The sequence below is a fragment of the Rhinatrema bivittatum genome, chromosome 6 (assembly GCF_901001135.1).
Source record: "Rhinatrema bivittatum chromosome 6, aRhiBiv1.1, whole genome shotgun sequence".
Classification (NCBI taxonomy): Eukaryota; Metazoa; Chordata; class Amphibia; order Gymnophiona; family Rhinatrematidae; genus Rhinatrema; species Rhinatrema bivittatum.
Window position 1 is genome coordinate 267,652,833 of NC_042620.1, and position 27,484 is coordinate 267,680,316.

At 45.1% G+C, this 27,484-nt stretch overlaps 1 protein-coding gene across 1 annotated transcript in view; it reads right to left on the minus strand.

Moving 5' to 3' along the window:
• LOC115094267 (zinc finger protein 2-like) overlaps window positions 1-19,135 on the minus strand; it is a 39,292-nt gene extending 20,157 nt beyond the window's left edge. The window contains exon 1 of the mRNA XM_029607146.1: window positions 18,966-19,135. Coding sequence (XP_029463006.1) covers window positions 18,966-18,989 — 24 coding nt within the window. The 5' untranslated portion in view covers window positions 18,990-19,135. The remainder of the gene's footprint in view (window positions 1-18,965) is intronic.
• Window positions 19,136-27,484: the final 8,349 nt, after the last annotated feature.

The window sequence follows — 27,484 nt, forward strand, 5'->3', positions numbered from 1 at the left end:
AATATTTAGCTGCTGAGTAGTTCAGCTAGTTAGCCAGATAACATGGCCGCAACACTGAATATACCTGGCTATCTTAAACTTAGCTGAATAAGCTTATCAAGCTAACTTTAGGAGAACCTATAGGTCAACCAGATTTAGCCAGATAAATTATCTGGCTAACTCTGAATATCCAAATAAAGCCGAAGTTGGATCCTCCCCAGAATTCCCCGCCCTCACCTGCCACTTAGCTGGCTAACTCTTTATCCAGATAATTAGTTATCCAGCTAAGTGGCAGCCATTCAGCAGGGCCGGATATTAAACTGCCGCTGCTTAGCCGGATAAGCCCTAACTTATTCAGCTAAGTAGCACTGAATATCGCTCTATTAGTTTCCCTGTCTTTGCAATGGTTGACTTTTGTACTGAGACTGCAAATAAGCATTCTAATTAGCACCTAATTGTGATGGTGCTATTTAGCCATTTGGACCTGCTGAATGGCTCCCACTTAGTTGGATAACTAGTTATCTGGCAAGGTGATGCATATAGGGAAAAATAACCCATGCTATAGTTATATGATGGTAGGTTCCATATTAGGAGCTACCACCCAGGAAAGAGATCTAGGCGTCATAGTGGATAACACATTGAAATCGTTGGCTCAGTGTGCTGTGGCAGTCAAAAAAGCAAACAGAATGTTAGGAATTATTAGGAAGGGAATGGTGAATAAAACAGAAAATGTCATAATGCCTCTGTATTATGGTGAGACCACATCTTGAATACTGTATACAATTCTGGTTGCCGCATCTCAAAAAAGATATAGTTGCAATAGAGAAGGTACAGAGAAGGGCGACCAAAATGATAAAGGGGATGGAACAACTCCCCTATGAGAAATGACTTAAGAGGTTAGGACTGTTTAGCTTGGAGAAGAGACGGCTGAGGGAGGATATGATAGAGGTGTTTAAAATCATGAGAGGTCTAGAACAGGTAAATGTGAATCGGTTATTTACTCTTTCGAATAATACAAGGACTAGGGGCAGTTCATGAAGTTAGCATGTAGCACATTTAAAACTAATTGGAGAAAGTTAATTTTCACTCAATGCACAATTAAACTCTGGAATTTGTTGCCAGAGGATGTGGTTAGTGCAGTTAGTGTAGCTGGGTTTAAAAAAAGTTTGGATAAGTTCTTGGAGGAGAAGTCCATTTCTGCTAAAAATCAAGTTGACTTAGAAAATAGCCACTGCTATTACTAGCATCAGTAGCATGGGATAGACTTAGTTTTTGGATATTTGCCAGGTACTTATAGCATGGATTGGTGTTGCGTTCATGCCTGCTCTTGCCCTCGCTCCACCTTCTCTACCTGTGAGGCGACTCCCTTCGGGTCTGATGGACAGTTGCTGCTGCAGCTTCTCCTCACTGTTTCTTCCCAGAGTCCCTGGGCTGGCGTGACGCTGTGGATCCGCCATGTTCCTGATGACGTAGGGCGTGCGCTCCGAAATTTGTACCAGCAAGGGCGTGAACCTCGGGGGCGTCCGTCCCCCCGTCCCCCCCGTAGTGACGTCATCCGCTTCCAACATAAAAGGTCTTTGCTTACGCTTATGAATCGAGTTAGCACGGGATTGATTGCAGGGATCATCTCGACCCACTTCATTCTCCGCTGCTCTGCCTCTTCGAACTTACCAGGGGTACCCGCTCCTCGGGAGCCCCGCTCTCTCCTCTTGTTTTCAGATTGCTAAGACGGGATCCGGTACTCGCTCCTAGAGGGCCTATGTTCCTCTATGCTCAGAAGATTCCCTATTGCCTGGAAGCGATCGCAGACGTGAACATTGTGAGTTTCTATTCCAGTTGCATATAGGAATCGGTACTCGCTCCTCGAGGACCCATGTTCCTAGAACTCTGAAGATTCTCTTCTGTCTAAGACGCTATCGCAGGTACGGAGATTGTGAATTATTACAGATTGCAGATAGGAACCGGTACTCGCTCCTCGAGGGCCCATGTTCCTAAAACCCTCTGAAGACTCTCTTCTATTTCAGATGCTATTTCATATACAGATATTGTGAGTTCTTATTTCAGTTGCATATAGGAACCAGTACTCGCCTAGAGGCTCCTGTTCCTGAATATACTAACTATTCTCTATTGCCTAGAAACCATTAAGAGATAAATAACTGTGAGTTACCATCGCTCTCTCTCACAGCTTTCCCTGGAACCAGGTACTCGCTCCTCGAGGGCCTAACTCTCTCCAGCTACTGAGCGCTTTTATTAATCTATGTGAGTGTATCATCTACTTCTGGTTATGTATCCAGCATACCCTGTCTACTCACTATCTATGAGTCTCTCTCTACAGCTCAGCAAATCCGGAGATAGCAGTTCCAGGATCTGAGGGACTTCAGCCCTGCCGGGCACATGAGCTCACTACTGCCACCTCTGGTGGTTCTACTACCTGTCTAATAAAGAATTATCTGTGTCTGTCTCCATACTCCAGCCTAGTCGGTGGTCCCTCTCATGATATCCTCCTGAGGGCGCTGTCATCTGCCAAAGGCCCAAGGATTCACCATTTCACATTAGAATGCTCATCTCTCACACTTCAAGAGCTGAGTACTTTGCTAGCCCCTCCCCTCTGGGGGAGCAACTCTAACAGATTGCTAATTCCTAGCAGAAAAGATAACAATTGGCCACTGTTGCAAACAGTATACTGGGCTTGTTAGACCCTTGATCTGATCCAGTATGGCATGTTCTTATGGACCTCTGAGTCCTGGAAACTGGACTGCAACTACCAACTCATTTCATATTATGGGGGCAATTTTCAAAATTATACAGACTGTTGCAAAGTTGATGAGTACTTTATCCCTGTAGATTTTGCACCAATTTTCAAGGAGAAAATAAGCGCATACTTTCTCTTTGAAAACTGCCAGAGAGATTTGCACCTCTTTTTCCTGTGAATACTTTTCCCCAAAATTATGTGCATTGTTGCCTCCCCTGACCTAACTCTCTGGTGTGTCTATGGACCCTTGGGCTGGGGTGAAATTGGCTCTACTAGCAGAGAGGAGCCCTGCAGGTTCTCACCGCCAGCAGGCAGACCCAAGCGAAGCAGACTGGAGCTTCACCTATACCAGCCCACGTTCTCCTTGGGGTGAGCCTTTGGGTGCTGAGGCCACCAGGACTTAGGCAAAGACCTCTGGAGAAGGCTAGGGCAGGCTAAGGTCAGAGGCAGGCAGCAGTCAGGCATATCAAGAGACTAGGCAAAGGTCAGAACCGGGTATCCGTCCAAGTAAAAGGAACAGATAGGGCTGGAGCAGGCTGAGCAGGCAAAGATTGGGTTGGGTAGACGAAAGCTGGAACAGGCTGGGACAAGCAACACACACTACACATCTGTAGCTGGAGCTATTGCTGAGGCAAGGTGTGTTGGGAGAGCTGCCCTTATATAGGGCGATGATTAGTGATGTCAATCAGCAGGGGCCACAGGGACTTTCCTGTCATGGTCCCTTTAAAAGGCCCAACATCAAGCGAGTGCATGCCTAAGGGGAACGGTAAGAGGCAGGAACTGGCAGTGTCCTTTCGCATGGTGCTCGACAGCCTCCTGCTTGGGAAGGGGTGGCGGCATACTGGTGTGCCAGCGGCCAGCCTGGCTGCGAAGGTAAGAGTGGTGACTCATGGGGGCAGCCTACGAGCTGTCAAACGCAACACTCCCCCTATAATTCTATTCATTTTTCCCACTGGTAAAAATGTGTGTATTGTTGATCACCTTGTGTACATTTTATCTCATATAGGATGGGTAATTTTCATACTGTTAGGGTTTGTGGGTATGTGGGCCCTGGGCCGAGGTGAGAGATGGTACCACCCAAGGGGAGGAGCCCCGTGAGCCTCACCGTCAGGAGGCGAGGTCTCAGATGCTGGGTGTGTAGAACAGCAGGTACTGGAGAGAGAGCAGAGACAGAGAGTGAGTTGGAAGGACAGAAGGAGCTAGAGAGGATGGCCCCAGGGGTGTAGCCAGGGAGCGGCAGCACCGGGCGCTGATGTCAGATACAGCTTGGAAGTCCTTGAGTCTCTATAGAGAAGTAGAGCGACACTGTCTGCGGAGCGGGGAGTGTAGCAGGAAAGTCACACAGACACAGAGGTGCCACGGGGTATACCCAAAGAGTATTCCTCTGTAGAGATGATATGGTAATGGTCCACAAAGTGGGGTACACCGATGAGGGTTCCTCAGTAGAAATGATACAGCAATGGTCTGCAAGCGGGGTACTCACTGTAGAAGTAGCGATGGTTCCAGAGGAAGCCCTGGGGAACGGGGCAGGCAGCGGTCCTAGGCGCAAGACCCTCTGAGGAGCAGATAGCCAGAGACGAGGAAAGGGCCCCCAAGGAGTGGGTACCCAGGTCGTCTCATGCCAAGAAAGCAGGCGCTGGAACGGGAAGTTCGTAGTGAGCGAAGCGGATTCAGCAATGAGGGAACTTGTTGCTAAGTTGTAGGCAGATAGGGCCAGCCGGCTTAAAAGTCCACAATGAATGTCGTCATCCGGGGGGGGCGCCCCCGAGGTTCCCGCCATGACATGCATAAGACTGGCCCGAGAGTGCAAGCGCCTAAGGAACTCCGAGGGCAAGATGGCGGTCGACAGTGTCCACACCGTCCAGGGAGGCCCGGGAACAGGGGCGGACAGGTCGGCGATAGCTGGTGGAGGCCACAAGTCTACCTAATGAAGTCAGTGCAGTGAGGCAAAAGGTGAGCGACAGCGGGCCCAGCCGTCTGCAACCAACGGGCGTAACACATACAGCCCTTTTACTTGAGTATATTACAATTTACATAAGTAAATGGATTTTGGAAATTGCCTTCTGATGGCTTTTAGGTAGTAATAACGAAAGATGGTCAGGAAGCAAATTTTTCTGGATATCTCCTCTGATTTTTTTTTTTTAAGATAGCCGCTACTCACAGTGTTTTGAAACTTTCAAAAAACTTTTCAGAGCGGCTTCAAAAAATCATATTTACCCCATGTAGGAAGCGGGGCTGGCTTCTGCTCTTTCTTACAGTGCTTTACTCCTCCCCATCTCACCCCCACACTACTGCCCACAACGGTGATTCACCCAACATAGATATGATGCTTTCAATTTCCTCCTAAAGCCCTCAACCCCAAATCTACTGTGAGGTCACCAGAAAGGTCATCATTTCCCTCAACCAGCAATAGCTGGGCATCCTCGGTACTAGTGACCTGAGGTCCCTGGGTGGATTAGAGCGGGGAAAGAGATGGTTCCATCTATTGGCCCAGGTCCTCCTGCAGGGGGTGGAGGGGAATAGCCTCTGTGCCGCTGCATGGACTACCGCTAGTGTTGGTGCTGTTGGTGGCTGCTGCTCTGCTGCAGCAAGCACAGCTGCTGCAACTGCTGGCAGAGCCAGGAGTGAGCCCTCTTCCTCTTCTTCTGACAAGCTGGTGTTTTCTATGAAGAGAGCAAAATATGTGTGTGTCAGTCCATCACCTCATATGCTCCAGGGTGTGATGTACATCATCATACAAGCAGTTAGAGGGCATCATATTAGTGGGAGGAGTGGAGGTGATGGTAAGCGCTCCTAGAGGTGGGACACCCATGTTCTATATAGGTGGCAAGGTTATAGATAAGTTCCCCAAGATATGGAAGGTTCTGTAAAGCAGTCTTTGAAAACATGATGCCTAGCTAGTGACTGGGTCTTTGAGGTAGGCTCAGCGTCTGAGTGGTTTGTGTTGGGGTGTGCCCTAGATTACAAGTCATCAAGGACCAGTATGGTGCCACTAGCCTATGGATGTTTATTGAATGGGATGCATTAAGTTTTCCAGGTAAGAGTTTAAGGAATAGTATCCAATACCCTCTTGAGTTCAATACTAGGCTTGTGAGTGTAGAACAAATACTGCCCATTGTTACTATTCCGCTCGCGGGAGGGCCCCACGAGCAGCCTCATTCATCTCCCGACTCCACCTGTGCCGCCAATGCTGTCTCAACCTTGCCACCGCATCCCGCAGTGGGAAAGTCACTGCCAATGCTGCCTACTTCCTGTGCAGCCTCTCTCCCACCCAATGCCACTCCTGCTTCCTGTGCGACCTGAAATGCCGATATGGTGCACTCCCTTCTTAGGCATGTGTGTGTGCACCTTTGCTCACAATTTGAAGGAACCACGGTGGGAAAAGCCCCACGGCCCCTCCTGATGATGTCCTTGCTTTGGGCCTTAAAAGGCCACTTCCTCCATTGCTCCAGGCCTTCACAAGGATGTCCTGTGGTTACCAGTCCTTCAAAGTCTTGTTTCATGTTCTCCGTGTTCCTGGTCTCCTGGTTCCTGCATCCAAGCCTTTGTTCCTGTATCCAAGTCTTCAGTTCAAGTCTTCATTCCTGTGTAAGTCTTTGGTCCAAGCCTTCATTCCTGAGTTCAAGCCTTCAGAGTCCTGTCCAAGTCTTCAGAGTCTCTTTCAAGTTCCTAGTCCGAGTTCCTGAGTCCGAAGTCTGAGTTTCAAGTTCCTGAGTCTGAGTTCCAAGACCAAGTTCTGAGTTTTGTGAACTTGGTCTCTGGAGTTCTTGTTCCAGCTACCTGCCCAAATCCCAAGGCTTCATCTTATTCCTTTGAGCCATATTCCTGTTTCAAGTCATGACCAAGTCCTCAGTCTTACTTCCAAGTATCCAGCATCTTGTCCACATCTCCAAGTCATCTTTGAGTCCTCTGCCTCCGTCAGTCCTCACACTCAAACCACTTCCAAGTGGCAGTCTGAAAGGGCTTTCGGAGTGGCTGGAGGGCTACCCGAGACCAGCATGGGTTGCTGGTTCTCAGTTCATGATGCGTGTTGAATATCCACGTGTTCCTATTCCAAGTCAGGAGTGGTCTCTTAGTTCCTGTTCTAAGACAAGAGTGTTCCTTTTCCAAGTCAAGAGAGTTTCTTGTTTCAGCCAGTCCGTGCAGTCGGTTGCATCGCAGCACAGGGGCTCACACTCTCAAGCGCCCATCCACGCTCATAGCACCCATAAGCCAGATGGGCAAGGATGAAGTAACTGTGTATGAGAGTTTCTTGATGCTGTAGATAGAAACAGGGTCTTGTAGAGTGGTAGGGCAATAGTGGGACCAGTGATGGAAGTATGAAGTCAGACATTATTGACATGTCCCTGATGGTCATGTTATCAACTTACTTCCATGCTCCTCCTGCCAGGCATGCAGCTAGTCCAGCCACTTCCCTTTCTTGAATCTTAGCTCCATGGCCTTTTTTTCTTGTCCTGGGAGATTTTAACTTACATGCGGATGTCCACAAAACCTCTTTATTCTTTGTTTTTCACAGCAATGTTAGTTTTATCACTCATCCAGTCGGTCAATATATCCACTCATAATGATGGCCACACTTTAGATTTGGTCTTTTCTACAGAACAGGTCACTTCTTCTACTCATACTGTTAAGTCAACAAGGTTAGTGTGGACTGATCACATTATGCTCACCTTTCCTTATGAGGTCAGCCCTCACAACCAGTATCAACCTCAGGGCTCTTCCCTTTCTTCTACTCTCTTCAATTTGTTTCTCTCCCCATATTCCATGCTGATACGAAGCTTTGGTTTCAATAGTTTCATTTATGCTGATGACATTCAGATTCTCACTAGTACTGGTCTAAAAAATGGTGATTCCATTCCAAATTCAATCAATGTTTTTCTGAGATAGCTACCTGGCTTCAGTCTTTTAAACTTAAAGTTAATCCTGAGAAATCTGAGGCTCTATGGTTCACCAGAAATAGCGTGTCTTTGTATTTACCCTCTGCTACTATGGTTGGAACTCCAATAACTCTCAAGAATACAGTCACTTCCTTTAGGAGTTTAATTTGATACATCTTTGACATTTTCTTCTTATGTTACTACTCTTGTTCAGCGTTCTCACTTTTTCTTGCACTGAATATACCTACCTATCTAAAGGTTAGCTAGATATGTATATCCAGCTAACTTGAGGCTAGGTCTCCAGCATGACTAAAATTAGCCAGATAAGTTATCCGGATAACTCCAAATACTGGAGTTAGCCGGATCCCATTACAGATATTTTGAGATGTTTCTAAAGCTTCACTGAGTCGTATATATTTATGCAAATAAAATAAGAAATTATGGGAAGCCAAATTTTATGCTTCAAACAACACATTTTTGTCGGAAAAAGTCATAAAGATCATGAGCATAATAGAATGTATTCTGAATTACTTTCGGCCAGAGGCATGCTTGGCCAACTGGAAAGAAACAAAGCTTAATTTCTTAAGAAATGAAACAAAAGATTTTGTTTTGAACAAAATCATAAATCTGGAAAACGAGTAGACTGGCAGTTAAGTGGAAAAGCATGGAACAAAGCAATTACTAAGATTAATGATACTTAGCACTGTAGCCCATCTGAACCTCATGAAAGTGTTTGGAAATTCCAGGAGTACTATCAATCTCTCTGTTTTAAAATCAGCAGAAATGCATTCCTTCCTATGCAGGGTTGAGCTCCTGTTCTCAGATATAGCTGAACATAGCTTGCAAGAATTAAGAATGAAAGTTTTGACTACTACTAGCCTTTTAAAGAGTGGTAAAATAACTGGACTTGATGGTTTGTGGACATTTTAAGAGCTGTCACCTCTCAGTTTATACATGCTTTGGACAATCTTTTTCCAAAATCACTGCAAAGTATAGACTATAAGATGTCTTATTTAGACAGATGAAAAATACAAAATACTTCTTCCCTAAATTGCACCTAAATTTGGATATAAATGTGTTTTTCTCTTTTTTTTTTTCATGCAGCGCAGCTCTGATTAAAAAGCCTACTAATAAGCACTAGCGTTAAGGCTCAGGTTAGCTAACGGCCATGTGCTAGCATGCGTTAACACTTTGTTTTATGCATGTGCATTTATGTTATCATCGGCTCCCTGATAGTAACACTAGCACGCAGGTAAATAAGGGTGTGATAATCAAAATTACTATTATGCCTCCATTAATTAGATGTTCTACGCAGCAGGAGAATAATGGATTACTGACAATAATGGATTACTAGAAGGGACACTCCAACAACACAACTCCATTCCACCACTGAGACCTTAAAACAAAGGCCTCTTAAAAATCCCTACAATAAGAGACACTCATTTGACTCAAACAAGAGACAGGCTGCTATCTGTAGCTGGCCCAAAACTCTGGAACTCCATGCCAGAAGAACTAAGATCATCATCGGATAGAAAGAATTTCAAGTGAGACCTGAAAACCTGGCTCTTTAAATGTTCCTAAAACTTAACACAGCCTTAGCATTCAGATTACCCAACTGATAAATAAGATGCTCTGGAAAAAAAATCCCTCTGTAATTATTTATATGTTACTAATATTCCTTTATTTTATATGTGCATTTACCTTGTACACTCTGTGAATGTTTTTATGTAAACCGTTTGGATCTTGTGAACTTCACGTGGAATGACGGCATATAAAACATTTAAATAAATAAATATTAATACCCACATGATTTAGCACAGCCTTTTAACCACACCTCAAAAGCATATGCTTTGGCTTATGGGTCAAAGCATCAGCAGCAACACTGTAGCTTTGGCAGTATTGCCAGCAGGAAGGAAAGCATCACCTTCTTGTTAGTGAGACTTTTCTGTGAGGTGTGAGGGATCTGGTGCTGGGTGGGGTTAGGGGGGGGGGGGGGGGGGTGGGGGAAAGATAGGGCCTCATACACTAAGCCGCGGGTAAACATAATCAATTAGCACGCAGCATTTGCTGTCAAAATTGCACAGTAATATCTAATGCTTACACATCACCTAGGCCTATTTTAGAGTTAGGCGATTAATACATTTTAATAAACATAAATGTAAGGAAATATCACACAATGTGGTATTTTACCAGTCTGCACAGTGTGATAAAATACCGCTTCACACCATAGTTTCTTGCTCTATAAAGGTCAATTTCCTGTCCTTGCTCCTTTGTGGGTTGGTTAGACGTTAGGGGAATGAGGAGTTTTGTTGGAGAAGAGGCTTTGAATTACGATTACCCGACTGTTGTGGTTTTGTGTGCTCCTATCGTTATTAGCTTTTCCATAGTCTGTAGTCTTTGTCTGTGAGTGAAAGAAGAGTGTGTGTGTTTGTTCTGTTTGTCTCGTCTGTCTGTTTGTCTTTTTTATTTAGAGTGAGAAAGAGCAGCTTGTGTGTGCATGCTAGAGTTGACAATGGTAAATGGCAAGGGAGCAAGTGGCCCTGAGAAGTATGTGAGTGAGGTGAATGTGGACAGGGAAGGGAGGAGAGAACAGGAGGGGCAGGAGAAGAGGGTGGGCCCAGAGCAGGCTGGGAAAGAGGAGCAGCACTGGAGTGGTAATGGGGCCAGAAGTAGGAGGGAGGTAGAGAGTAGGGGTAGCATGAGGGAGAGTGGGAGTGTTAGGAGGGAGGTGGTGAAGGGAAGGCAGGAGAGTGAGAAGGGTGGAGGAATGCAGGCGAGTGCTAGAGAATGTAGAGTGGGAGGGAGAAGACCAGTCAGAGGCGGAGCAGTGTGGTTGGGGGCAGGATGGGTGGGGATCCTGGGTAGGAGAGATAGGGAGAGAGGGAACAGGACCCTCTTCCCCCAGGAAGTGGCAATCCAGCCAAGTGGCAGCAGCAGTGAAGGCAGGCAGCGACTTCATGCCCGCAAGTTCTCTACAGAGGAAAATGACACGCTCATCCAAGGAGTCCTGGCAAACTACAACCAGTTCATCGGATGGCAGAAAAAACATCCAAGGCCACAAAGACCTTCATCTGGAACACGACTGCCAACAGGATTGCCAGCAAGGTTGGAGGAAGATGTACCAGTGACCACGTGCTTCAGGCTGACCTTGAGGCTTTGGAAGCAGTGCAAGTGAAGGTGACCAGGACAGCCAGATACCAGGGGAAGCACTGATCCAGTGCATGAGCAAGAGAATGCCTTTTGGATAGAGGGGACCAGCCGAGCTCCGCCCCAGCTCTGCCTCCCACTCTGCCCCAAGCTCCTCACACTCATAAATAGTAAAACCATATTAACAGGAGGAACAAATATTTCAGAACAGCCAATGAATAGAACAGCCAATAATTTTAAACTCAGATAACTGCTTTAATCTTTCCCCCAAACCCAATACAATATTTCAAAACAGCCACCACCCAAAAATTAAAACTAGTAAAGAATAAAAAAAAATCCTCCACCCTCCATACCTGGGATTTTTTGAGGAATATGATAGAATGAAGGGGATGGAGCCACACAAACTTTATCCTCTCTTTCCTTCTTACACACACTCATATACATGTTCATTATCTCGCACAAACACACAGGGAGGCACTAAAATACACACACAGGCAGGCAGGCACTCTCTTACACACATGCGCAGGCAGGCTGAAGGCACTCATACACACGCAGGCAGGCTCTGTCTCTCTCTCAACACACACATGCAGGAAGGCACGCTCACATACAGGCAGGCACTGTCTCATACGCACATGCCGGCAGGCAGGAAAGCAGTCTTTCACACACACGCACACATACACTCAGGCAGGTAGTCATACACACACGCAGGCAGGCACTTTCTCATGCACACAGGCAGGAAGGTACTCATTTTCAGCTGTGATGGCCACCATGGGATGGGCTCTGCAGCAGCCTGAGCTTTTTCTATGGCTGCCACAGGACGGGCTCCACGGTGGCCTAACAGAACAAGTTTTTGGAGGATCGCGGGCTGCTTCCTCCACCTTGGCTGTCAGCGCCTGATGATATCATTCAGGAGCCAGCAGCTGAGAAGGAGGAAGCAACCCAAGGCATTGCAAAGCTGTGATCCTTCAAAAAGCAGGTCCAGCTAGGCCACCGCGGAGCTTGTCTTGCGGCAGCCAAAGAACAGGTCAGGCCGCCGCAGAGCCGATCCCGTGGTTTAAATCGTGTAAGACCCTGTAAGTTTTTACCAAAGTTGCCAACCCCATCAGGTACAAACCACAAGATGACTAAAGCGCGTCCAGCAGTTAAGACTGGGGTCAGTGGCTCCCCACACAGCGCAGAGGGAACAGTGGTCACTAACATTGAGCAGAATAAGGTCTGCATAGCCCAGGAATATGAGCACTATGAAAATCAATACAGCACCTAGACCAGATGAAATTCATCCAAGTTTACTGCAGGAAATGAGTGACGTTGCTTGATCAATAACCTTAATTATTCAGAAACCAGTGAAGGATGGGCAAGGTGCTCAAAGGAGCATGTACTAGCCAGATTCAAAAGGGGATCTCAATAGACCTGGGTAGCCAGATGTCAATTCCAGGATAAATACTAGAAGCTTTTCCAAAAAGGAAATGGATGCACAGCTGGAGAGGAGCGAATGATTAAGAAGAATCAGCATGGGTTCAAGGGCAGCAGTTCAAACCAACCATATATAATGTTTAGAAGAATATTAGCTGCCAATCCAGAATTGGAAACATGATTGATATTGTTTACCTAGATTTAGATAAAACGTTCGATATAGTACTGAATGAAACTTAGAAAGATGGGATTTAATAACTGTATTTCCAAGGTGGCTAGAAACTGTCTGTAGGACAGGCTAACACGGTATAATGCAGGAGTAGGCAACTCCGGTCCCGGAGGGCGACAAACGGGTCTGGTTTTCAAGCCACTCACAATTAATATGCATGAGATATTTTTGCATACAGTGGAGGCAGTGCATGCAAACCAGGAAACACAGATCGGTAGAAGCAAAGATTCCTTTATTGATCTAGTAACAGTAGCCCTTTGGAATTAATCTGTGAGTCTGTCAGCATGGAAGCCTGAAAGGGAATGGGGGAAGTGGTGTCAAAAGCGACTTTGCCCTGGATGCTGAGAGAGGACATAGGTCATTTTGGCTTGGTCGTCAGGGAACAGGGGAGCTTGCAGCTGGAAGTGCATTTTGCACCGATTGAGGAAACCCCAACATTGTTTGGGATTCCCTGCATACCGGGGCAGGGCTGGTAGCTGAGAAATGGGCCCACTGGGTACTGGAAGGTGTAGCGGCACCGTCATGGGCGGTGGTGGTGCGAAAGGCAAAGTCAGGGTGTCCAGGCGGGTTATAAGACAGTCCATGGCCACAGCGAGTAGCACCAGGGCTCTCTGTTGATCCTGCAGCCTGTGAGCTATGCCTGGGTTAGTTTGGAGCGAGGTCAAGTCTGCCAAGTCCATGGCTTCAGCTAACTGTTGTGTCTGTGGACTCTTGGGCTGGGGTGAGATTGGCTCTATCCACAGGGAGGAGCCCTGCAGGTTCTCACCACCAGCAGGCAGACAGAGGGCGAAGCAGAGACCAGTCTGGAGCTTCAACTATACCAGCCCATGTTCTCCTTGGGTTGTGTCTTTGGATGCCAGGACTGGCAGGACTTAGGCGAAGGTCTCTGGAGAATGCTGGTCATGGTTCAAGGGCAGGCAAAGGTCAAGGCAGGCCGTGATCAGGCGTACTGAGAGTCCGAAGGTCAGAAGCAGGTATCCATCCAAGGGAAAGGAAGAGGGGCGGATAGGGCTAGGGCGGACTGGCAGGTGAGGCAGGAATAGGCTGGGAAGACGAAGGCTGCAACAGGCTGGAATGAAGAAGTCTGGAACAAGTAACGCGCACCATTATTGCAGCTGGACCTGTTGCTGAGACAAGGCGCAGCGGGAGAGCTGACTTTAATCGGGGTGAAGAAATGGCAAATTTAGTCTATAGAGTGTTGCGATCCCCCCTGTTGCTGCGCTACAGGAGGTCTCTTACCTTCCTCCATCTATTGTGGGTGGGGAGGAGGCGGGGGCGGCCAAAGGCCGCCCCCGCCCCTTAAAGAAACAGGGAGAAACAGACAACTAAAGAAAGGGAAGGAGAATCCATTGCACCCCAGCGCCCCCTTGCGAGGGCGCCGGAGACTACCAGCATGGGACAAAGGAAGGGAAGGTAGGAGGGGCGACAAAACAAGAGGCCACTAGGACACACGTGGCCGAAAAAGCAAGCAGGAGGCTGGAAGCAGGAAGCAGCAGTAGCTGGAACCAGCAGGCAGCAGCAGCAGCAGGGCTCAGGAGTAGCAGCAGGGCTGGAGGCCCAGGAGACTCAAAGTCACAGGGCTGGAGGCCCAAGAGAGACAGCACTACAGGGCTGGAGGCCCAAGAGAGACAGCACTACAGGACTGGAGGCCCAAGAGAGACAACTCCAGGGCCTGGGAGGCCTAGCAGACACAGCTCCAGGGCCTGCGTTCCATCCGGGACTTGCTCCAGGGCCTGAGAGGCCTAGCTGTGCCTGTGGCTTGCAAGCCTCTGCGTTTGGACTTCCTGCTTCCAGCCACGCCCGTTTCCCTAGGGGCTGGCCCGCAGCTCTCTACCCTAGTTATAGGACCAGCGGTGGGCGGTCCTGGCAAGCTCCTCCCAGGGAGTTGCCTTCTACCTCCAGTATTTAAGGACTTTCTGTTCACTTGCAAAGGGCCTTCGGATCGGGCTCTACAGTTGTCTGTAACCTTGCCGATCCAGGTCCCCCGGTTTCGCCTATGCCTTGATGGGTTCCTGTCCTGTGTCCCTGCCTAGATGTCTGCTCCTGTTCCTGCCAGCCGTAGGGCTTCGGATGTCAGTATCCCAGCATCGGAGTTCCTGTTCGCCTGGGTCTTCCCCGCACCCTCCTTCTCAGCGTGGTCCGCGACCAGCCTTCCTGGGCTGAGTAGGGCGCCCTGATGGACAGTGCAATGTTTCCGTCCAGCCTTGTCTACAGTGTCTTGCTTCAGCCCTTGCCCGGATGTCTTCCTGTCTCTGCCTTGACCTACGTCCTCGTCTGGTTCCTGAGCCTTCTGTCCTGTTGGGCCCTGGAGTGGCCAACAGGAGGAATTCGTCCCACGGGCTCTTGAGCTTCTGCCAGCCGAAGGGGCTTCGGATGTGCGTATCCCAGCATCGGAGTTCCTGCTCGCCTGGACCTTTCCTTCTTGCTTCAGCCCTTGCCCTGATGTCTTCAGTGTCTTGCTTCAGCCTGTCTTGGATGTCTGCTTCAGCCCCGTCTGACGTCTTCTGTATAAGGACTCTGTCTGCCTTCGCCTCTGTCCGGCCTGCTGCCCATTGCCGTTCCCTGCGGCAGGTCCGAAAGGGCCGGGAACAGTCGGAGGACCGTTCATTAGTCAACTTCCCCGCGTTGGCTACCATGGGCATGCAGGTCCGGCTGAGGGTCGGACTCCCTGCTTCTGTTCCTGCCTGCCTGGCTCACCATGCCTGCTCAGCTCACCTCCCACGGTGTGGCTTGGGGCTCCTCCTTGAGTCCTGCCGTGGCCCAAGGGCTCACCACCCGCCCGAGACGACCGCGCCAGCGCGCGCTCGTAACATAGAGTGATTCTGTAAATAACTTTATTCTGGTTTCTTGTTATGTTTTACGATATGCATTTATTGATTATATGCATTTTACTTATTCTATTTTTACTTATTCTATTTTATTATATGCTTAATGTATTAGCTCACTGTTTCATGTTCTATGTAAGGCCTAGGGCACCCATGTAAAGCCTATAGAGTTTTTCTGTTAAATGTAAACCGAAGTGATTTGTATCTGATACAGGAACTCTGGTATATAAAAATCAAAAATAAATAAATAAAAATCATCAGCAGGGGCCACGGGGACTTTTTGTCATGGTCCCTTTAAGAGGCCCGATGCTGGGGGAGAGCACGCGCGCCTAAGGGCAGCAGAAAGGAGCAGGAGCCAGCAGCGTCTGCTACAGGGTGTCCTGCCGCATCGAAGACAGTGGTCGGCCAGAGCATGCTGGCTGTGAAGGTAAGGACAGTGGCTCGCGGGGGGGGGGGGGGGGGGGGAACCCGCAAGCTGAACGCAACAGACCACATTTAGAATACAGAGTTCTGTTTTGGGCCCACATCCTCAAAAAGGATCATGAAGGGGTTTATACAAGCTACTGAGGTTAGGTGTACATTAGGGAAAAGATGTTTGTGAGGAGATCTAATTATACTGTACAAATGTATCAAAGGAGCCTGCAGAGGTCTTATCAGCAATCTTTTGTAATAAAGCAGTTATAAACAGAGCAGAGGGCGAGATGAAGGTGATCAAATCCCCTCAAAAAGGAAAGGACTGTTTGCTCAAACAATGCTAAAATGCATGTAATATTTTCCCAGAGAAGTAGTTACTGCTAAAAGTAAAACACAAAAATACATTTTAAAGCAAAGTAGACAAGATTTTATGTGCAAAGATATTACTGGCTATAATGATATAGCCTCATGCTAAGGAAAAGGGCAAATCCAGCAGTTCTTAGGCAGTTGCCCTATTTGCAGTCAGGATTTTTTTTTTTTACTGTTGCATAATTGGCTACAGATGCTCGGTGTTTGTCACGTTCAGAATTATGATGCAGAGAGAGCTGTTAGGCAATCAGAAAAAGCTTGGACCTCAAGGACCTCAGGCCTTCTTTCAACCTGGCTATACAAAGTATGTTAAAAAAAATAAAATGCTAAGACCTCTGAGGCTCTTGGAAATGCCCACAATATAAGAGCTTTAAATTCTTTTTATCTTGGATAGTTGTATCCTCCTATGGATACAAGTTATCCTCCTCCGCTTTTGTTAGGGAACACTTATATAAATAGCAGATGGTTCATCTAATATTAAGATGAACAAAGAAAATAAAAAAATAAAAAAATAAATAAATAAATAACACTCCCAGCCCTGACCAATAAAAAATCTACCACATCTCAATAGCAATCAATACACTGCAGATTCAAAGAGTGGGAATATTAATACCAAAAAACAACTGTCAGTAAGGAACTAATAACAAATGTATCTTTTTAATAGAGGCAGGCATTCAGAAAAAGCTGCACAATTCTACTTTCAGAATAAGATTGTCCTTTCATCATATAGATCCGCTAATTTCTAATCATAGCCCAACTCATTTCTTTGTTTTTCCAAGTCTCCTTTTTGTTATATAATTTATTATATATACCAGTGGAGAGAGAGATATATACAGTATATAGATATATATAGAGAGAGATTGTAGATATATGTCCATTTCTTATCTTTTTCAAAACCAGCTTCAAACTCTCAATACCCAAAACAGCTGCGATTTGGCAGACACTCTCACCTGCTGTTTTGGGTATTGTGCGTTTGAAGCCATGATTTTGATCTGATTTTTGGACTGCAACACTGAAATTGGATGCAACATTTTGAAAATGATAAGTATTGCATATAATCATATTGTGACAAAAAAGAGAGTCTTAAAAAACAAAGAAATGAGCTGGGCTATGATTAGGAATTAACGATTCTTTATGAAAGTATCCTGAAAGAGGAATTTTGCTGCTTTTTAGCAATGCCTACTATAAAGAGAGATTTGATACAAGTTCCTTACTGACAATGGGTTTTTTTGGGTAATATTATTCCCACTTTTTGAATCCACGGTGGATTGATTGTAATCTAATATTACGCCAATGGCGGGGGGGCCTTCTCCCATGCCATTTTGTGCCTCTTCTGAGACCGGGCCATCTTATATTTTTAAGTTCTTGTCTAACATAGATTAACCTCATATTTGGAATCCTGGAGAGCCCTCTTTCAGAAGCTCTCAACCCGTAGAGGGAAGGGCGGCCTTTAGATGAGTGTGAATTGTGGTGACCACCTTGGGTGTCGTGCTTTGGGGAGCCCCACATTTCAGTCCTTTCCCATTCCCTCCCATCCCTTACTTCCTACCTGCACCTGGTTCCTCCGCTGCTGGCTTCAATATACAGTCTGACTACAGGCCCTGTACATTCAGACTTCAGAATGAAACTGACAGAGGAGGAAGGTAAAAGGTTCTGCTCTCTACCCCTGCCAGTGGGAAGGAAGGGGAAGAGGATCATCTGGGTGGTGGTGGTGGTGGTGAGTGGAGGCAAGCTGTACTCTCCTAAGGTTATCCCTGTTTATATTCCTAAGCTGCCTTAGAACTTTGTAATATGGCTGAAATGGGGCAGGGGAAACAGGAGCTGGACTCCCTTGCATGCACTTCTGTATATAGAGGCTCCATTTTCTCCATAATTTGTCTTTTGTTGATGATAAACAAAACTGGAAGTTATCTGTTTTGGTTTTTTTGCTAAATGGACAGTTATATACCAGCCAATCAAGGGCAAGAATAAAATAAAATATAAAATTAATAAATCAAATCTATCAAGGAAATCCATCTGGCCTGCCACCTATTTAGAACAGCAAGCCTTTCACTGCAGATTCTGTCCTTTATTTTTTTACTGTAACCTTCGGCAAATGTTGTGATGCTTTATACCTAGGAATCTTGGTATGTGTGTGATGTCATCAGTGCTTAAGGCAAAGGGTTTTTTCCAGTATTTGCACAATGAAAATGATTAGCCCAGGCTATGTAACAGCCCTAGCCCAGAAGACCCATCACTGCAGCCTATAGGTTTTTTCCGTTAAAGGTCAGTAAAACAAATGGTGCACACAACTCAGCCCTGCGACAGAGTCCCTGCCATTTCTGCATAAAATGTCATTACTCATAGGCAAAGGACACAGGCCAGTTGCACTCTCTCCCCGGTGAGCGATCCCATTGTAAACCTTCTGCATCAATGAATTCGGAATCACATGCCCTGATCCAGCAGCAGCCGCCCTTCCCCCACTTCGCAACATTTCCACTGGTAGACAGAGCTTCACTGCACTTTCCACTACAAGAATGGGGGTAGGAATGGCACCTTTCAGATCACCACAAAATAAATACATCTTCGGCATTAATCTCATTCAATAACTCTGCCCGGAAGTTTACAGAAGCAGTCCAGTTCTCGTTCGGTAACAATCCAGCAAGGCAACACCTCAGATGGTCTTAATTCCAGCCGTCCACATCAGCCTGTGTGAGCAGCTACAGAACGTGGGACCTTCCTGCCTCAAGATGCTGTCGACATCGATTAAAAGATGCACATTTGGGTTTTATTCTTCCCCTGCTTGGAGATCAAACAACTGCTCCAATTTAAAGCACTTTTCTTCTTGTCTCCTTTTATCTATTTTTTTTAATTTCCTGTTTACCTAAATAAGAGACCCAGTTTGCAAGGGCTGCAGCCCACTAAAACTGCAGCCAAGACTCGGATTCCATTTGTTATCCAAGCACCAGGATGTTTCTCACCTGATCAGAATCCGGCTCAGACATTTTGCTTTCTGTTTTCCTCTGAATTCTCCAGTTTTGCGTCCCAGTCACAGCTTTCCAGGCACTGGGAGATTAATACAGACAAAGAGATTTCTCCCCCTCCTCTGCAGATGGCAGAAATAAGCAGCCCTGTGCCGTCTGATTCAGTATTTGCTTTCTCTGAAAACAAGGAATCCCTTGCCCCACCTACCGACCAATACAAGCCACTAACACAGCGCGCACTAAACAGGGCTTCCTGCAGCTCCATCCACTGACGGAGCCCATCACATTACATTTCTGAGTTTTCCTAGACCTGAGTCACATGGAAGCCAGAGATTCAAGGCGCAGCATTAGAGAAACAGATGTGGTGAGAAAGTACGTTAATCTTAAGAGAAAAAAAAAAACAACAGTCATGTTATAAACGTATTTTTGCTACATTAATTATTCTCAGGGTTTGATAGCTGAAGAAAATTGGTTACATTTTAGCATGGATGGAAAACTAGGATTCCAGAATCAGATGGTTTGGGACAGTGATTTCCAAATCCAGTCCTGGAGACCCCAAACATGTCTAGTTTTTAGTATGCCACAAATAAATAAAATAAACTATTACTAAATTCAAAATAATGTAAAATTGTCACACAGAATATTTAAAAAAAATATCACTCTGGATCATAAAGCACTCTCTGTAAAGATCCCTCCAGTTCCCTACATTTCCCCTTACTTAATAGTTCTGAAAGCAACACAAACAGTCCCAAACACAATGCATAGACAAGACACTCTCATAACAAAACATCACAAAAAATAACCGTATATACATATGACATAACATCATAAGAAACTTAACAAAAAAACCATAATGAAGAAAATTAATGTTTTTTATCTATGCAATGCAGAACAAGCGGAGCTTCCTTTTTCCGTGTTCTTATATAGCTCTCATACTCTAAAACACATATTTTAAATAATCTTGACTGCAGAATTGATAAAACGTTTGAGTTTGATATGTATTCACACACATAGAATAGTTACCACATGCCCCCTCAAAACTTCTCCACATAGAGTTTGCACAGCTGGCTTTGATAAAGCTGTCAACATGGCTGGAGAAACATTTTCTTTACTGTTTTTAGACCTAATATATGCAGCCCTGATTCTTTGATTTTTAAAACACGAATGAAGCTGTAATCATGGAAAATGTTTATGAAAAATCTTCTATCTCTGTTAGAATATAGTGCACGTTTATATGCTTCTTCAAACTTTTGTATGGATATCCTCTAACATTTTTTGAAAAAAAGATATCAGATTGTACTTTTAACTCCCTGATGTCTGAACAATTCCTTTTAATTAGAGCATAAGAGCTGTATAAGAACAGAGTGGTTCTCTTTCTATGACAGGATTAATTAGAACAATTTCAACCAGTGTGTGTCTGGGTATATAAACACTGCGCATGTGTGGGGATTTTCTTTAAGTTCCACGGAGTACAGATGCTCTGTTTTTGAAACTGCTGACTAAAGACATTGTAAGGATGCAAATTTGGATGTAACCACTTATATTATTATAACATTATAAGTATTCTGTTCAGTTGTAGCCCTGATGTGGGTAGTCTGATGTGATTGTATTGAGAGCAGAAGCTCCCTTATAAAACTGCTGACTTCACTATAAATTGTATGTAAGTTTTATGTTGTAATTTTGTGGACCATTGTAATATTATCTTCTCCAGATGGTTTTATTCAGTTGTTGCCCTGATGCAGCTCTGATGCGAAATGCTGACCAACATCGGTTGTTTATTTTCAATGAGAGCGGTGTTTGTATCTCAGTGAGAGCAATGTGAGGCAAAGGCGTAATGCAATGGATTGAACTTTACGTTAGCTGAAGTTATGGTGACACCAAGGGCCTAATGCAATAGACTGAGCTGTTCACTGGCTGAAGTTAGTCGATAAAGATTTGAAATCTTGGAAGGCCAGTTTAATATTTGCCTTTACATTAATTGATCAGACTATAAAAACAGACTTAAAACACAAATGTGGTTATAAGGCTGAGATCTGGCTTATTGAAAGTTTCATTTCAAATAGTTTCGTGCTTAGGCTTTCTGGTTCTCACTTAGATGGCCTGGGTACAATTCCTGGTATAAGAACCAGATAGAAATTTTAATTTTGGTCATTTTACCAAAATAATAAAATTGATATTGTATTAGAATTTATTATATAATTTAACATTTGTATTGACAATAAATAGTTTTTAATTATATAGACCAGTGACAGTATAAGTTGTGAATTTTGTCTGCATGATTCCTTGTATACTTCTTGTTTGTTTTCTTTTACAAGTCAGTACTTGGATATACAATTTATTGAATTGATTAATAAGAAAAGATTTTATTGTGTTATAGGTATTGTGTATCTTTTACTTGCCTTTGTTTTTGTTGCGTTTAGCGATCTTTTTCAGGCAACATGTAGGACTAGTGGTGTAATATGTGTTATATGGTGTCCTTGTCAGCTATTGTATATCGGGAAGACCAGGCGGTCCTTATGGTTTAGAATGATAGAGCATTGAGCTCTATAGCGCATGAATGCATTGAAGCCCCTCTTGTACAATACTGGTTAGCTCATTCTCATACTTTCCAAGATTTGAAATTTGCTGTTGTTGAACATGTATTGCCATGAGCATGGGGGGGGGGGTGATTTTGATTGGTGTTTGTTAAGGCGTGAACAGAAATGGATCTACTATTTTTTTGATACAGTTGAACCTTGCTGTTTAAATAAAGAAACTGAGTGGTCCTTGTTCTTTTGAGACTGCCATTTGTGGTGATTTCTAAACATTGGTCATGTGATTATAGGACTGCCACTTTGATTGGGGCTTGTGTTTTTAAAGGAAGTCGTGACTTTTGGTGTTCACTGTAACTTGTCGCTATTTTGTAGACAACATCCTCAGTCTTCAGGTGCGTTAGGAAGGCATGTTGAAATGGGATAAGCTCTGCTTATTATTTGATGTTATTGCTTCTCTATGCTTAGGATTTTTAAATGTTTATCTGTTATTTCTCATAGATGCTGGATGAAGGGAATCAAGTTGCCAAAACATGGACAAAGTCAGTCGTTTCAGGTGAACACACTCTCCAATGATATTCGCAAATTGATTGCTACTGCAGATAAGTTTTTGATTGTTTAAGTGGAAAGGTTTTTCCATATTTGTTAAAGAAAATTTATGGGAAATAAAAAATTCAAAAGACACTGATATAATATTTTTGAAGAAAAGGGAATTTGGTACATGATAAGACTTACTGTGCTGCTGTTGCTGAAACTGTTTGCAGCTCACTGCATTCAAGAGACAGTGATTACAAGCACTATTATATTTTGAAATAATTTCCCTGGAGTGTTGTGAATTGTTTTTTATACCACCTCTTCTTTTTGATATATTAATCTAAGTACTCCACCAATCTATCCTTACAGCTGCTTATGTATAACTTCTGATTATTTGGGTGTGCATTCCCCTGAATGACCTTCCTGAAATGGAGACCAAACGTCATAGATTAAAATCTACATTTATCTCTTACCTCTCCAAAGGGCCAGAGATTTGAGTGCAGCCAAGTCATAACCACTGGTCTAGTCTATAAAGCCAAACATCTTGTATGTCTCCCCATTACTAAAAGCATAGGGGTAGATTTTATAATTCTACGTGTGCCGCACGTATCTTATAAAATCCGGGGTCGGCGTGTGCAAGGGGGTGCACATTTGTGCAACTTGCGCGCGCCAAGCCCTGCGCGCGCTGCCCGTTCCCTCCCACCCCCCGCACCTTCCCCTACCTATCCCACCCCCCCCCCCCTGGCCCTATCTAGACCCCCCCCACACACACACCTTTATCTGAGGGAGCTCTGCTCCTCTTTTTAAATATCTGTACTCTGGCTCATTAAGTGAGGCAGCTGCTGTGGGGGGGGGGGGGGGGTTTAGGGGGCATTTTTGGCCACCCCAAAATTTTGCTGCCTGAGAGCAGCCGTTTCATCCTGCTTAATGAAAGAACCGCCCCTGCAGTAAGTACTTGAGACACAACTTCCACTTAACAAAATGAAGGCAGAACTTCACATCATGTAACATCAGTATGCAGAGGATTAAGAGCTTACAGGTCTTTCACCGGGATCCCATGCCATCAATTGGACTCCTAGCCTTCTAAATGCCAGGAAGCTAGGAAAGCTGAAAGTGGACAAAGCCATGGGGCCAGATGAGGTTCATCCCAGGATAATGAGGGAGCTCAGAGATGTGTAGGTGGGTCCACTGTTTGACCTGTTCAATAGATCCTTGGAAACGGGAGTGGTGCCGAATGATTGGAGAAGCGCGGTGGTGGTCCCACTTCACAAGCGTGGGAGCAGAGAGGAGGCTGGAAACAACAGGCAGGTTAGCTTCACCTCAGTGGTGGCAAAATTAGTGGAGACTCTGCTGAAGGAAAGGGTAGTGAACTATCTACAATCCAGTGGATTGCTCGATCTGAGACAGCAAGGATTCACCAGGGGAAGGTCCTGTCAGATGAATCTGATTTTCTTTTGATTAGGTGACTATAGACTTGCATCAGGGAAGAGCACTCGATCTGATTTACTTGGATTTTAGTAAAGCTTTTGATATGGTCCTACACAGGAGGCTTGTGAATAAAAAGAGAAGCTTGGGAGTGAGCACCAATGTGGTGGCGTGGATTACAAACTGGTTGATGGATAGAGAACGGTGTTAAGTGGAGTGCCACAGGAATGGTATTGGGACCGGTTCTGTTCAATATCTTTCTGAGCGACATTGAGGAAGGGATAGAAGGTAAAGTTTGTCTATTTGTGAATGATACTAAGATCTGCAACAGAGTGGACATGCCGGAAGGAGAGAATGAGATGTGATTTAAGGAAGCTTGAATGGTGGGCGAAGATATGGCAGCTGGGATTCAATGCCAAGACATGCAGACTCATGCATCTGGGGTGTGGCAATCCAAAAGAACTGTATGTGATGAGGCGTGAAGGGCTGTTGTGCATGGAACAAAAGAGAGACCTTGGGGTGATAGTGTCTAGCGATCTGACGATGGTGAAGCAATGTGTCAAGGCAATAGCAAAAGCCAGAAGAATGCTGGGCTGCATTGAGAGAGGAATAATCAGTAAGAAAAAAAGAGGTGATCATCCCCTTGTACAGGTCCTTGGTGAGGCCTCATCTGGAGTACTGTGTTCAGTTCTTGAGACCTTATCTCAAAAGGGACAGAGACAGGATGGAGGCGGTCCATAGAAGGGAGACCAAAATGGTGGTGGGCCTCTATCAAATGACTTAGGATAAGAGGCTGAAGGTCCTAAATATGTATACCCTGGAGGAGAGGAGGTGCAGAGGAGATATGATACAAACCTTCAGAAACCTGAAAGGTTTGAATGATGCACAATCATCAACAAACCATTTCTGTTGGAAAGAAATCAGTAGAACTAGGGCTTACAACATGAAACTACAGTGAAGATGAAATAGAACCAATGTCAGGAAATATTTCTTCACAGAAAGCATGGGAGATGCCTGGCTTGCCCTTCCAGAAGAGGTGGAGAAGACAAAAATAGTAAAAGATTTCAAAGGGGCATGGAATAAACACTGTGGATCCATTAACATTAGAGGATGGGAATGAAGAAAATAATGCATGGGGGTAACTTGTTGGAGTGGTGGTTACTATCCTTAATCAATAAGGGGTAGATTTTTTTAAAAAGCGCATTCGCGTACTTTTGTTCGCGCACCAGGTGCAAACAAAAGTACGCTGGATTTTATAAGATACGCGTGTAGCCGCGCATATCTTCTAAAATCCTGGATCGGCGCGCGCAAGGCTGCCGATTTTGGGCAGCCGGCGCACGCCGAGCCGCGCAGCTTGTCTCTGTTCCCTCCGAGGCCGCTCCGAAATCGGAGCGGCCTTGGAGGGAACTTTTTTTCACTCTCCCCTCACCTTCCCCTCCCTTCCCCTACCTAACCCACCCCCCCCCCCCCGGCCCTATCTAAACCCCCCCCCCCTTACCTTTATCCACGGATTTACGCCTCCCGGAGGGAGACGTAAATCCACGCGCGCCAGCGGGCTGCTGGTGCGCCGAGACCCGACCTGGGGCAGTTCCGGAGGGCGCGGCCACGCCCCCGGAACACCCCGGGCCGGCACCACGCCCCCGGTCCCGCCCCCGAAACGCCGCGCCCGCCCCCAAAATGCCGCGTCGTTTGGCCCCACCCCCGACACGCCCCCTTCCAAAAACCCCGGGACCTAAGCGTGTCCCGGGGTTCTGCGCGTGCCGGCGGCCTATGGAAAATAGGCGCGCCGGCGCGCAAGGCCCTGCTTGCGTAAATCCAGGCAGATTTACGCGAGCAGGGCTTTTAAAATCCGCCCCTAAGCCTTCATGCTGATGATGCAAATCGATCATTGCTCTCTGCTTCAATGGCAGGGGGAAAAGAGGAAATGGGGAATTAGATTCAGACAGCAACCAACAAGGACATTGAACCAACAAGGACACTGAATTGCACTGTCTGGGAAAACAAATAAGCATGGAGTAAGTTGCTGATACGGTGGTTACTACCCTTAACCAATAAGCCTCCATGCTGTTGATGCAACTCCAACATTGTTCTCTGCTTCAATGGCAAGAGATAATGGGGAATTGGACTCAAACAGCAACCAACAAGGGCCTTGACTTTGACAGTCTGGGAAACTGATAATTATAAAGGTGGCTTAAATGGCCAGCAGTTAAACTTGCTGGGCAGACTAGATGGACCATTTGGTCCTTTTCTACCATCATTTCTATGTTTCTGTGCTTCTATAATATGGATGCTTCTCATGAGGTGAGAGGTCGTGATAAATCAGACAGGCCTTATGGTTTGGGTGTTAAATAAAGTTCACTGATTGGTAATCATAAATTAAAGTTCATTTCCCAATAATGTTGTTACATCTGACTGCTGATACAAGTGTATCTCTTTGTAGAGCCCCATGGTAATATTTACTGAACACTGCTCACCCAGCAGCTAACCGGGAATCCTATCATAAGGGTCTCCAACTTCACAGTAAAAAGTCCTACCTTAGGTCATCTCGGACACCCAGCCCGTCCTGGTCCCATAGTGTGGAGAACCAGTTGGGGGGTCTCCCAATCATGTTCATATTTCTTTTTTTTTTTATAATTTATATCTTTATTAAGTTTTCAAAATTAGTACATAAAACAATTAATAATCTCATAATTCAGCCTGAACAATAATAATTCAGTAATTCAACCTATTTTTAACAGAATCAGAAATAATTACCCAATCATCTGCTTATTTAATAGAGGCTCAGAAAATAAAGGGAGTATATTAGGAAACAAAGGACAATTTCTTATATTAACATCATCCACAGTGAGTTCTGATTACATTTTACTATTCACTAGAAAGAGGGGAAGATGTGACTACTCTCCTTTGCTCTATGAAACTCTTTAGTTGATCTGGTGAGAAAAACACAAAAAGATCCTGTTCCTTTTTTAACATACATTTGCAAGGGAATCTAAGAGTGTAGGAATAACCCAGGGAGATTACCTCCTGCCTGAAAACCAAAAATTATTTTCTTTTCTGCTGGGTAGCATAAGACAAGTCTGGAAAAATTTTTACCACATTATCCCAGAATGTTATGGGATAGGCAGAAAAATATTTTTTCATTACCTTATTCAGGTCTGATAATTTTTGAAAGGTAATTAGTAATACCCCCCTATCTATTATTCTCTCAGAATTTTCCAAAAAGTTAGAAAGGTTACCTTGGAATGGTAACTCCAAGGTATTCACCGCCGGATTTTTTTTAGGTAAAAAATAACATAAATTAATTATAGGTAATTCTTCTGTAGGAAATAAGAACACTTCTCGAAATAATTGATATAATGTCTCCATTGGCGTTTGTCCTACGATCCTTGGAAAATTTAATATCCTTAAGTTTAATCTTTTGGAATTATTTTCATAAGTTTCAAGTCTTCTGGACAAATATTCTCTGTCTTTTGCTACCACAGCATGAAACTCTTGATTCTTTTTCTCTAATTCTTCTAATTTCTGGATTCTTTCAGTGGATTTTTTAACCTCCTCTCGAATATCTTTGGCCTCCTGAGAATAATTCCCTGCAATACCATCAATCTTTTTCTCTAACCCCTTCATATTAGTATTCATTTTAGTCATCAAGTCCCACAATAGATCTAGTGTCACCACTTGAGGAGGTGTTATGATCTCAATTACCTCACCTCCGGTTGCAGCGCTTAATCCCACAGTCTCGGCTGCCTGGATTGATCGAGCGTCCAGACTATCTGTTAGCTCAAGATTAATTCCTTCCGCTACTGGAGGAGTCTCACCTTGGTTCACCAAGTCTAACCTGGTCCCGGTAGTTGTCATCTGCGCTGCTACATCTCCCGGGGAGGTCTCACTTCCTCTCTGCGGTGGTGGCCTCAGATTTGGGCTCAGCGACGCCTCCTCTATTGTCTCAGTGTTTTCTCCCATTTGCACTGAGTCTGCAGTATCCTTGGTTGCTGGATAGGTCAGAGCTGCATTGGACATATAGCGAAT